The 13,114-nt window shown below is 41.8% G+C and overlaps 1 protein-coding gene across 6 annotated transcripts in view; it reads left to right on the top strand.

The window, feature by feature from the left end:
* LRP4 (LDL receptor related protein 4) overlaps positions 1 to 13,114 on the top strand; it is an 89,751-nt gene that overhangs the window by 39,853 nt on the left and 36,784 nt on the right. For all 6 annotated transcript variants that reach the window (XM_083839441.1, XM_083839442.1, XM_083839439.1 and 3 more), the window contains one exon: positions 12,210 to 12,356. In XM_083839441.1, the coding sequence (XP_083695567.1) occupies position 12,356 (1 nt within the window). In that variant the 5' untranslated portion in view covers positions 12,210 to 12,355. The remainder of the gene's footprint in view (positions 1 to 12,209; positions 12,357 to 13,114) is intronic.

Raw genomic sequence — 13,114 nt, 5'->3', positions numbered from 1 at the left:
ATGGGAATATGAATGAACTGCGGAGCTCATGGCTTTGTGCAGGCAGCACCTGAGACCCACAGCTGAAGCAGAGGAAGAGCTTTGTGACCACTTTGTAAGTCATGCAAAGGAGCCTCAAGGCCAGGCGCTGTGGGAGGTGCAGGACGGTGCTTCGTGAGCTGCCTAGAAAGCGAGCGAATGCGGGTGGGCTGAATGGGGCCGATGTACAGCATAGCTGCCCTGCAGTAACCCCAGCTCCGAAGTTCTTGCTTTTCCTCTTGGCACATCTGTTGGAAAGAACTTGTCCCATCTGAGCCCATAAAACATACTTGTGTTAAACTTGTGCCTTTGAGTGCAAGAGTGCACGTGTGTGTGTATGTGTGTGTACTCAAAAAACGTTACTTTTTTTTTCCTTTTTTTCCTTTTCCTTTTAAGTGAATCCAGTTCTCTGGTAGGCAGTATGGTTGCTGTGATGTCTTTGTGGTCGTGTGGTACCTCTCTTTGCCAGGCCCAACCCTGTTCTTCCAGCTCAGTCTGGCCAGCTAATAATTGCCCCTTCGCTGCTCATCCTTTGAGGGCAACATAATATCATGTGTGGGATTATTTTTTTATATTTTTATTTTGTTTTATTTTATTTTTTTTAAAGCAGTACAGAACAACTCTCTTTTTCCCAAGATAGCTCCGTTTATCTTGTGGTTTGTGCTTTTGAAGTCCTCCTGCCTGTGGGATTGCAAAAATGAGGTTGTGCCTCCTTATTGCCACAAAACCACCCTGTGTATCCTACCCCTTCCCTGGAGAACTCCTCTGCTAAGCTGAGCTATTGTGGTTGGCTTCCCAGTTTCTTGTGTGGCAGAGAGCTGGAAAGCTCCAGAGCTCAGATGCTGCACCACTAACATGATGGCCTCTTTAAAGGAGACCAAAATAAACTTCTTAAAAGGACCCTGTAGGAGAACAGTCTCTGTCTTGTCCAGGAACCTGGCCTTTCCTGTATTATGCCATCACGATGAGAAGAAGCTGACTGCAGCCTGCCAAGGCCAAAATGGGCTTTGGGGGTGGTGATGGTGGGGGGAACTGCTGTCATCTCCTCACCCTACGTGCCTGGACAACTGCAGAATATTAGTCTCCTTGAAAAGGAGGACATTATAATGTTTACGTTTTATTTCCTGAAAAGAGATGTATGAATGTCCGTGTCGACGTATCCTGATCGGGACAGGAGAACTTGGCTTTTGCCTTGAATAGGTTAAACAAACAAAGGAACGTCCTGGCTTCTAGCTCTGGAGAAAAGCTGGGCATGTGCTCTGAAGGACAGAACATCCTTACAGCTAGTCCAGTGCCTGGAGAATCATACGGATGAAAGAGGCTGACTGATAATTTCCTGTGGAACAAACTCATTTAGTGTACTTTAGAGAGCTGGTGCAGGAGGAAACCGTGAAGGCCAGTTCAGCAATGGCATCTGAATGTATTGTGAGCAAGGTTTTGGATGCTTTGTAAATCGAGAGCACTGGATTGGACAAGCACTGATGCACTAATTGATGAAGATTAAAAATGGTGCAGGAGAGAAAGCTAAAAGCTCAAGAAGCTTCTGAATCTGAAGAGAAAGGAGCCAATTTCTTAGAGGATCTGTGGCAAGAAGGTGGCTGTGCATAATCTTTTGTGCTCTGAACTTTCCTAAGTATGTTTACCAGACTTTTAATCCTTGCAACTCAGATCCAGAAGTGTCACTTTCAGCTTTCTTGGCTCTGTGAAGCCTCCGAGTGCTACTTTTCAAGCAAGGATGGCAGCAGTGCTTTTCTACTCTTAGCTGTCCTCTTTTGACCACTCTATTTTCTTAGCCCACTTCCCCCCACATCCATGAGACAGCTCAGCTTCTTGGGAAGCTGCAGTTAAACAGGTGCAGTTTATAGACAGTAGACATAGCTGTCCTCCTACGAAACTAAAAACTTTTCTTTTTTTTAACTCAAATCAGGTTGAATTAGATTATGCACAGTGAGATGACAGCTCCGTCTCAGCTGCTAAGCAAGGGATTTAGGAAATCCCAAAGATGCTTAGAGCTTGGAAGAGGACATGACAGGAATGGGAGCAGAAACAGAGTGAATGTTGGAACTGTACTGGAAGTTTGTTTGCCCTGAAAGTTAATATTTGGGTTACTTAAACTAAGGGAAGTGAAGTAGAAGAGGGAGGAATGCGTGGATACAAATTCAAGTTGTTTTTTTCTCATATTACTGTTACAAGTGACAGATGCCGAGCTGTTTTTCATTAGGTGTTGTAGTCTGCTTGCTTTCATTTCCATTCAGAGAAGGGGAAGGATTGGAAAGCTTCAGAATTTGTGAAATAACTCTGAACTTCTGATTCTTCCAAGTCACTTCCAGGATGTGACAGAGTATATATTTGCTGTGACTGTAGAAAAACTCAGGTGCTTCTGCAGCTGAGGTAATGTAAAGCTCACTGTAGGATAATTGCTTCTAGTATTTACTTGACTACTTTAGCAGGTGGATTGGGCTCTGTGCATTTGTGACCTGACTGCTACCCAAACCCTAGTCAACTAAGTCAACTCTTTCGAAGCTAACTTCAGTAGATCTGCAGTATGCCTTAGGGACAGTAACGATTGAAGCAACCTGTTTGCAAAACAGGGTCTGTAGCAGTAAGAGCAGGCAGGGGGTTATTTCCAGGGTCTTGCAGAGAACCTGTCTTCCAAAACTTCCTTCTGAAGGCTGTAAGTGCTAGCATTTGGTTAAAGCGGTGAGTTGCTGCTTCAGGTACAGGATTTTTGATATACAGGATGTGCAGGATGTAACCTTGAAAGTCGAGAGGCGGTGGTGTTGAGGTTAGAAGATGGAGAAGTCGTGTCTTTCGTAACATCTGGTGGACCCATCTTACCCAGACTATGCCTCTGAGGAAACTTCTTTGTCTTGGCTAATTAAAGCTTTGGGGAATAAACCTATCATTAGGGTCATGAATGTTGCATAGTATAGGCCACATTTCAATAACTTGAGGGGTGGTGTTTGTCCTGCTTCCTTCTGTTAAGAATTGTGTGCTTCCCTGTGGCAAGCACAGCAGTTTTTGTGTGTTTATCCTTAGCTTTTTGTTGTAAGCTTGCTTTTAGGAGGATATACCATAAGAAGACCATCTAGAAATTCCCTCATAATGGATGGAGAACTTCCTACCAGAGATGTGAGCCAAAGCTCAGTTTGTTAGTTGCAGAAGAGAAAGATTAACTTCTCCACTACCTCATAGACAGAGGGATTTCTCTAAAGGAAAGCTTATGAAGCTAAAATAGTGATGTTTTCTCTCCTGTAGCTGGGGAAACAAACTCCAGTGCTTCACTAGTCCTAATCAATGTCTATAGTTCATCTCCATAAACTTCGATACAATAGAAGGATTTGCGACTGCTCGCTCAACTTCATACTCAAGAACTAACATGCTAGTGGAAGTAGAGTAGTTGAAATGCATCAGATGTACCCTTCTTCCTGTGGGTTATCTGTTTCTTAAAACAGCAGATTGCTTCCCTAGCTGCCACTTAACAGTTGTCTGGTATCTTGAAGGTCTCCTGGTAACATTTCTGTTGCTCTGCCATTATTTCCTAACTTTGAGTGTCTACTGTGCTGGATGATTCATGATAAAAGAGTAGTAAATTGTTCACATCCATAATGGGACAGGAAAGGATAGAGGTTATTAGTGTGTGGTTTAAAAAAAAAATGGCGAAAGAAATGGAAAGTTATTTGTCTCATCTTGCTGAGGTGACTAATTCCTGCAAAGCATGATGTAGGTTTAAGGTAGTATTTTAAAGTGTTTGTCTAGTGTTTACGTTTTGAAAGGGTTTGAATTTTGTAGTTCCTGCCTTGCAGGCCATGGGTGTTCCAGCTAAAAATTGCCGCATTTTTCTAGAGCAGATGATTATATTTCTGCTCTGTCTTATGCAGCAGCAACCTTTTAGTATGCTGTCCATTTCTGAGTGATTTCTGTTTAATGTGCTTGAGTGAAGTGGTCCTGCACGACAAGTAACTTCGTGCTGTGGCTGAGCACTTCAGACCTGTCCCTTGGATTCTTCATTGCAGTTCTCTGTGGACACGCAGTTGCACAGGAGCTTGCAGCTGTGCAAGGAAATGCCACTCCAGGCTAAACCAAGCAAAACGTGTCTTCTGATGGTGTCTTTCAAACATCACTCTACACTTCGTGACATAAGATGGATGAAATGCTCTATGTTTAAGAGGGCAAATCTACAGACAATGAAATGTCAAGGCTGAAGGGATGCTTTTAATAATGACAGGAAGGAAACTTCACAAGGTGGGAAGCATAATATTCCTTGGAGTCTGAGTTTGTGTGTAAGACAAATGAAGTTGTCCACAGTGAAAACAACAAATTCATTGGATAAAAAGATCTGGGAGGCTGAACCTCTTCCTGTAAGGGCCTTGGAGGTGAGAAGCAGAATGTCAGAGATGGTATACTGGAGCTCACGACTTTCTGTAGTCTTTGTTTTACCAAGAATCTGTGAAGGTGAGAATGGATGTTCCCAGTGTGTAATGTTTCAGAACACTCTTGTAAAGGTAACGGGAAAACTCACGTTGAATTGTGACCTTTTGAAATGCTGAAAGCCCTTTCTAAAAGATGTCTATTTGGATTTTCATTGGACTTTGACACCTGAAGTGGGCTGATACAAGGCTGACAGTGTGCCTGGTTGCTTAGATGAGCACACCACTTGGCAGGCCTCTGGAGCCACAGAACAAAACTTGTGTTTTTGAATCCTCTACCAGGCATCCTAAGAGAGTAGTGTGCTATAATGCATTTACTATACATTTTGTTGCTGCAGTTAGAGTATCTTGTTTAGTTTTCCTATATTAACCTGATGTTGGGATGTGTGGAACTGAGTGTTTTAACCTAGTTCTGCACAGAGAGAAAATTTCTTCCTCCATGGTTTGACACTTCTGCGTGTTTAGCCTAAAAATACTTTTTTGGCTGCCATATTGCGTCATGACATAAATCCATGGCTAGCTTGTCTTTTATTATTGCTCCTTGATTTCTGCAGGCATTGCTGCATCCCAGATTTTTCTTTTCAGTTTCTTTTTTTTTTTTCAGTTGAGTATCTGTTTCAAATTACTTTCCACCAGATGCATTAGCTGCCTTTTTTTTCCTTAATTTTTTTTGAAAGGTTGAATCTTAATTTCCTGCTCATAATTCTAATCTTCTGAGGTCTCATCTGTATTATTTCTCTGTCCTCTGTGGTATTTGTAGAGGAGTGTTTCCTATTTTGGTATCACTTGCAAGCTGCTTTAGCATGATTCTTGTTCTCTCTTCCATATCGTTAATGAAGTTATTTAATGGGACTGGATCGAATGCTGATCCCTATGGTACCTACTAGCCATCTCCACCCCCTGCAGTTTGACTTGCTGCCATTTCTCATTATCTTTTGTTTATGGTCCTTCAGCTGATTTTTTGGTCTGTGTGTGCTTGTAGCCAAGCCAATTTGAATTAGTTTTTGTGAGCAGGATTTCATGGCAATAATACTGTCCTTTCTGCTCAGTCTCTGGATATTTAGGAGAACACAGCAAGCTTTAGCACGCTGTGCTGAGGTGGTATTAGGATCCCTATTTGTAGAGAGGGAGAAGCAATCTGTAGAATGTTGTACAAGATAGGAATAGATCTAGGACAAGTATCTAGAGACCTTGGTTCTAGTCGTGTTGTTTATTACGAGGTGTTCATTTATGAGTTAAAGGGCTTGGGAGAACAAGCTGTAACCATTGCTCCTTGATCCTTGAGTCTTTTTATGTCCAACTCTTTCTTCAATATTTTCCTGTCGATAGCTGTTTCTGTTAATGCTTTCCTATCCCAGTGCAGGATGAGGTTTTCAGTGGGGTTGGTAATCTTTACTTCCGTGGAATCAGAATTGGGCCTCAGGGAGTTAAACATGTTTTTAAAGGCCTCGTATCTCCTGACCCATGTAGTATTTCCGAAATACAGCCTCTGTTCCTGTCTCCCTCTGCCTCACACGTACACCCATAGCACCAAACACTAACGAATTTTGCACTTTTTATGCTTTCCTTATTTCCTTTAAATGCTAATTAGCAGACATCCCCTGGAATTTCTCTTGTGCTTGTTATTCCCCGTTGTCATATCCACTGTAACGTTTTTCAGGTCTACTCGGCATAGGTGTGCAATTGAATGTGAGAACTGAAGGGTGGTTGTAGTTAACAATATGCCTCTCGAAAGAACTTTGTTCAGCCACGTTTGTTTGAGAACCACTAGTTCAGGCTGAGGTATCCCTTCTTTTCCCTCTAAGCCTGGAAGACTTTCATCCTCGCTTGGAAACTGTTAAAAGTATGCACAATACCCCGTTACAATAAAATAAAAATGTCTTCGTCAAAAGAAGCTGTAACATCTCTGACATTCTCCGCCCCATGTTTTTGTTTGTTTTTTAACGAAATCTTGCCACTATAACATTTTTCTCTCAAACAAAAAAATAGTTTTGTTTAAAGCTTTGGAATCTTTTGGGTTGCTCATCCCAGTGACACGTGAGGTTAATTTTACTCTAGGCAGGCATCAGATACTTGGACACCCTGTGGGTACCTAGTAAGAGCTGCTTCAGGTACTTCCACAGTGGGAGTAATAAAAGAAAAAAACCCTGTTGGCTTTTATCAGTGCGAGGTTACCCCTTCTGACATCAGGCTGTGCTGTAATGTTGCTTTTGCTCTGTCTGCCAGCAGAGCTCTGGGCTTAAACAATGGTCAGCAAATCCCTCTTCTAAAGGTGGATTAACTGTACTTTCCTTCAGTGGAAACTGCTATTTGGGTAAGAGAGAGGAATCCAAAATTTTCATTTTCCTTCAAGATAGGCAAGAAAAGAAAGCTGAGCTACTTTGCTATGGAAACAGCAAAGTGCTGGATGACGAATATGTATCAACTGAACTGTGTACAAGGCTGTCTGAAATGTCCAAGGTCTTTCCTCATCAAGGAATACATGTGATAGGAATACAAAAGCAAGCTTGGCCTGGAAGAGGAGGAAGAGAAATGGTATCCAACACAGGCCTTACAACAGCAGGTAAACAAAGTGCTAGAGGCTATTAAAAGCTGTGCTACAGAATTCACTGATTTTAACCCCAAATAAACAATTAGATGCTCATGGGTTCCTGAAACAGAAATTAGAAGTGCACTTACCAAAGCCAGGGCAAAATATTCTGCTATTTTTTCTTCCCTCCAGAAGTGCTTTTTGCTATATCCTTCCATACTACTTCTGGGGGAGAATATTCACAGCCTTGTGCCTGTCACTGTTAGGATTTCTTTTTTGCTCTCATTTTCCATTTAATTCCATTGTTCATACTCCAGTTCTGTTATACAGCCCTAGATTTTTCCTGTATGTCACTGCCAAATATTTGTGCTGTATTCTCGCAACTTTTCAATATCCAATTATATCTGCTATCCTCTGCCAGGGACTTAGATGGTAGGATTAAAATTGTAAAAGCTGGCATTGTCATCTTTTTGTTTTGGTTGCATCTCCTGTGGTAGTGAGATGGCTCAGAAATATCTGTCTTCCCCTGAAGGTTTTCTGGAGGCGATGAAATGCGGAGTCTGTCCCTGGAAGGGAAGGAACCCAGGGCTGTGTGTTGCTCGGTCCTGGACCAAAACAATGAATGTTCTTTTCAAAGGCCTCTGTTTCTGAACTGAACAGCCTGCAACCGTAGGTCGTGCCAAATATTTTAGTACTTTTTTTTAGGGTTTTCTAAACGTGCTGATGTTGTTTTTACCTTGCAGTATAGAAGAAATAAATTGATACTTAGCCATGATTAGCTGTGCTACTGTGTTATGTGTACACGCGGAATTACAGGATAGTACAAGCAAACTGATGGCTGTGAATCTAATACTACTACTTTTAAAAATAGCAGTAAGAATTTCTGTGTTAGGATGAAGGGGAAAAGATGCAACTAATAGGGTGGCATGGAGAGGAAGAGTCTCTTGCATAGTCGTTTCTTGGTACCTGGAAAGAAAGAACATGTGGAAAGGCAGCAGGGTATTGCCTGTAGATGCCAGGATCTTTGGCAGTTGTTTGTGCAGTATTCTTGGCCCTCATCCATTTGAGGTAACTTCATAATATGTGAGAAAATCCTGCTATTTGCTAGAATGCTGCCGGGGCCTGACAGAAGTGATGGACCCTGAAGAGGAAGAATGTGTTTAAGCAACAGCCTGTGGAAGGTGGAATCCCTACAAACTAGGGGTAAGAGCTGCTATCTGTCACTATTTTCCCTGAAAATAGGAGAAGCTTTTCTCCTCCTGGCATGCCATCAGGATTTAAAAGAAAAAGTGTTTTCAGTCTCCCCTAAAAACTTGCTGTTGCTAACAACAAGGGGTACAGAGTTCAGTTTGATAATTATTCTGTCTGCTTAAGTTTCCTTTGTAGTTTCAGGGACTCTGTTGCAAATACAGGGCTGTTATGTAATAGCTCTGAGCATTGCGAGTGACCTCATCAGCAAAACGAACCTTTGTAGGACTGGCCAAGACAGGCCAGGAGAGTTGAGTGATGTTAGCTCAGAACCTGGCAGTGTCTCTGCATAGCTTCTATATATTGTTTTACATATATTTCAGTGTTAAAATATGTCATTTTTTGCCTCTTGCATAAGCAAAATGATTTTGGAGTACAGAAGGTTGTTAAAATGTCCAAGCCTCCAGCGTGATGAAAAGTTTTAGGAAAATTGCTTGTCACGGCTAAGCCCCAGAGGCGCCCCTTGTTCTTGCTCTGGAATAATGTGCAGAAGTGTAAGAAGATATTTCTGCTTTGATTGCTGGTCCAGTTGCCTGAAGGGCAGGCGCTGACTTCCGTTGTGTTCCTGGACCCCTGACGGACCGGCCTTGAAACGTGACACTGGAGGTTTATGTTCCACCCTAACGCGTTTGGTTAGCCTTCCATCTCACACTCCCCATCTTTAGTAAGAGCTCAATGTTAAAGAATAAGTCTTGTGTTGAGGCTTCTCACACCAAATGCTCTTCTTCCGCTTGTCTTTGAGGTGACGGAAGAAAACGCGCTTCTCATCTTTCTTCTTCCTGGCCCTCTCTGCTTGCAGAGGGTGCTGTCACTGGGCCTTTGAGCACTGGGAAATAATCATGGGACACCAAGGGTGAAATACTGTCCACATTGAAATAATTGAGAAAATTCCTGTTATCTGCAGCTTGTCCCAGGCTTCATTCAGTCTCTTCTTTGTATTGGATAAATGCTAGTCATCCGGGATTGGTTCTTCTGATGCTATTTACAGGTTGGAATAAGTTACTGCATTAAAAATGGTCATCTTTCAAGGTGAGCAATAGTTGTGCTCTCTGAACAGTGAAGTCCAAGTGTAAGATGAAGGTAAATCCTGATTTATAAAGCATGTCATAAAGACTAGAAGGTTAGTTAACTTCAAGATCACAAATTGCAAAGCATTAGACTCAGAAAGGTCATAACATACTGTGCTTCACTAGTCTAAATTTACATAATAGTGCCATGGGTACAGGCTTGTGCATATACAGGAGCGGAGCGTTGGTACTTGGGTTATAACATACCCTTCAACTCCCAACGGTTTCTGAAGCCTGATAAAAACACAAGCCAGAGGTGGCTGAACATAGCAACTTTAGTGAGGTGGGAGGAACAGGTTAAAACGTGTATATTTATATAACCTGATATTGGTTGCAGTAACTTTTGAAGATATGCGCGTTGAACAATTCAGCTGGTTAAGTTGTAGTATGCAGATTTCCCAGCAGTTTGAGACTGCTGCACTAATTCTTCCCTCTGCAATTGCAGAGGTGTTCCTCCATGCTGCTATCCAGCAGCTAAAATAACTCTCACTTTTACTTTTTTTTCCCCAACTTCTCTCACTTGTGTTTACCTAGAAATAAATTATTGAATATTTTCCTCAAGTTTAAGAGCTGTTTGTCTCAACGTTTGATCCTTTCCTGTTGCTGAAGCTACCCTAGGTCATGACATGGTGGGGTCTTGGCAATATAGAGCAAGTTGCTGGTACTTTTATGTATGTTTTTAAGGGTAATGAGGATAATGATCATCCTCTTGGTGTACTCCAACAGGAAGGGATATTGGAGCTAAAAGCAGTTAGAATAAGTGCTTCGGGTTACTGTAATTTAAACAGCAGCTACTTTAATTACAATATGCAGCTGGTTCTGCCTTTGACTCTTGGTAGGCTCCAGCAGAAGGTGATTTGTCCTGAATTTCCTGTGCTGTCAGTTTGAAGGAACTTCTGCTTGACCTTTGGGGAGGCTTGTTGGTTCTTCTGAATTTCGTTGTGATTATTTGTAATAGTCAAATGTATTGTGTTGATGATGTGTTACTTTTCCTTAAGGATGTCTGTGCCGAGTTTTTTGCCTTCTGACTCACATTAGGGTTAAACTTGTCTTTTGAAATCTGTATCGCTCACTCGCTGTCTTTTTGAGCCAGGCTTTGCTTTGGCCATACCTGGTAAGCTCATTGAGCATCCGTGACTGCTCTGTCCCCTATCATTTCTGTGTCCTTCTTTCTGTTCCTTGTTCACCTTATACTCTTCCTCCTTCTGTCTCTCTTTACACCACATATTCACTGCTTTCCCTAGCATCTACGGTAATGCCTTAGATGTGCTTTTTCTACTAAGCCTTTTAAAGATAATTTGTAGCAGAGACGGGAAATAATAAAAAGCTTACTGCACCCGTGGCAGCCTATGAAAGGGAAGACATGGCAGCCGATTTCATTGGCCCAATTCAGTAGCTCATGGATGTGCTTGGGAAGTAGTTTGTAGCATGACCTTGCAACAGGCAGTATAGCAGTGGGGGCAAGCAGCAGGGGCTGGCACTAAGCTCAGCCAGTTTTGTTGCAGAAGAAATTTATCATGGTATTCCTCTAGGAAGAAGTTCATCCCCTCGAAACTTAAGTCTTAGTTTAACTTGTGTAAGAGGATGTCTTCACTGGAGGGAGTTCTGCTGTTGAGAAAGCTTGCAGAAGAGTTGCGTAAAATTTTGCAGATAGTGCTTTTAACAATTAGAACATGAAATTATGAGGCTTTTTTTTCTCTCCATAGGATTTTGTGGTTTGTTTGCTACAGTTTATGGTTTATCTCGGATATACTAACAGTAACAACTGAGATCAATAAGTCTGCAAATAGATAGGTTGGGGAGTCATATCTGGGGATACCACTTGTGGCAGGTATCCCCCTGTACTTCTTTCCTTATGATTTATTTCTTATGCTTAAAGCTTTAAATTTGTTTGAATTGCAGCAAAAAGGAAACACCAAAAAAATCCAGTCACAGATTAGCCTGAGGTGGTTGTTGATTGATAGAATAATCATTTATTTAACAGTGATATTGATTATATTGATCGTCTAGATAACTTCAGACAGAAGTTCAGGTATGACTTCTTCCCCTTTGAGAGGTGGACTGTAGCCTGTTCTCTCAAGGCAGAGACTTATTCACGGAATGTGCGGGATAACATCTTAAACAGTTGTATTTGCAAATGGGTGAGAGTCAGAGTTGAGCAGAGCATTGTTCTGTAGCTGGGAAAGTGGAACTCCTTAAGCTAACATTAAGGCTGAAAAAAAAGTTCTTATCGGATTATAGCTTGATATTTGGACTGCATTTTCTTTTGGTCAGTTTGTAGAGCTGAAAATCCTCTTCTCTTGCTTTCATGAATGTCAGTTATGCACACGGCAATGTCACAGGTTAATCTCTGTCACAGGTTAATTAATAAATAAGAAAGCATGTCTTCTTTATTTTACTGAAATCTCTAAAGCTGTGACATGTAAAAGGTTGGCATCTAGAAAGTTCAGAGTCTGGAGAAGATCCATGATAACCCTGTGAAGTAGAGTCTTTGATATTCCTTCTGTTGTGTTGTCAGAACTAAGTGCTAAGTGGAGCAGCATCAGTGCTGTGCTGTAGAAGACGGAGTCTATAAAATAAAAAAAAAAAAAGGGTGTTCTGATGCCTGGGATTCCTTGAATTTGATTGTGACTAGTGCTGAGTTATTTTCCAGCTAACTGATTCCTAAATCTCTTTTTGGCAGGTTGCTATTTGCTGTTGTCTTCAAATAGCTCCATTCCAGGAAACTGTGGATAGTGCTCGATCTCCTATTTCAACAGTGTGAGAGGGATGAATGTTTTTCTTTGTAGGAGAGTGTATGTTCGTGCACGCAGTGTGTACGTGGAGAACAATTGTAATGTCAGTTTATATTTAATGCGTGTACCATAAAATAGAGGCACATCTTCAAAATATCTTTTTCCTTCTGTTCCTTTGCAGGTGTATCGAGTAGCACTGAATGCTCCTGTGGACGTAATCACTTTACATGTGCTGTCAGCGCTTTCGGTGAATGTACGTGCATCCCTGCTCAGTGGCAGTGTGATGGAGACAACGACTGTGGGGACCACAGTGATGAAGACGGCTGCAGTAAGAATACCATTTGTAACTTGTGTTTGTGAAAGCTGAGTGTTTTAACCGTGACAAGTAACTTGAAACAAACCGTGTGTAAGAAAGCAAGATACTCAGCAGTGAGAGAGCTGCGCCTATGGAAAACATGGGCAGAGACAGTTTCTTCCTTTTGAGTGAGATGTTTTAGTTCTGAGATAAATTCTCAGTGTTCTTTTCTTTTTTTGTGTGTGTGTTCTGTTGCAAACTGTCCAACGAACTGACATTTTTAGAATCAGTTCCAGTAGGTTTTTCCTCAACCATTATCTTTTTGACACATCCCAGCCTGACTGACTTTCCTATAAATATTTTCAGCTTGGATTGCTGTCCTCAGACTGCCTGGTTCTTGTAGGTGTTTTCCTGTAGTTCTTGGGAGAGTCCTGCCTCTGCTTACCTGGCTATGACGGGAACTGTTTTTCTTGCAAATCTGAAGCCCTGCTGTGACGGGAGCCAATTATTCCGTGACATGTTTGTTTCCTGCTCCAGATCATGTTTACAAGCCATAGTCCTGTAGTAATAATAGTAATAAGCAACCTACCAGCTGTCATGCCAGCTTCATAGACTTTCTTTCATTGGTGTCAGCTCTCTGGCTTGCTGACAGTGTCTGGCTTGGAAGCCTTTGCTATACATGCCCAGAGTAGCTCAGCTGCCTTCCTGTCTTGTGCCAACAGAGACTACTTTGGACTGTCCCTAACGAAAGCTGCGTGCGAGAAGAGGAATGGTTTTCATTCTGCCCTTCT

The sequence above is a fragment of the Anser anser genome (assembly GCF_964211835.1).
Source record: "Anser anser genome assembly, chromosome: 5".
Taxonomy (NCBI): domain Eukaryota; kingdom Metazoa; phylum Chordata; class Aves; order Anseriformes; family Anatidae; genus Anser; species Anser anser.
The sequence above is the reverse complement of the archived record's forward strand: the minus strand, read 5'-3'. Positions and strand labels throughout refer to the sequence as shown.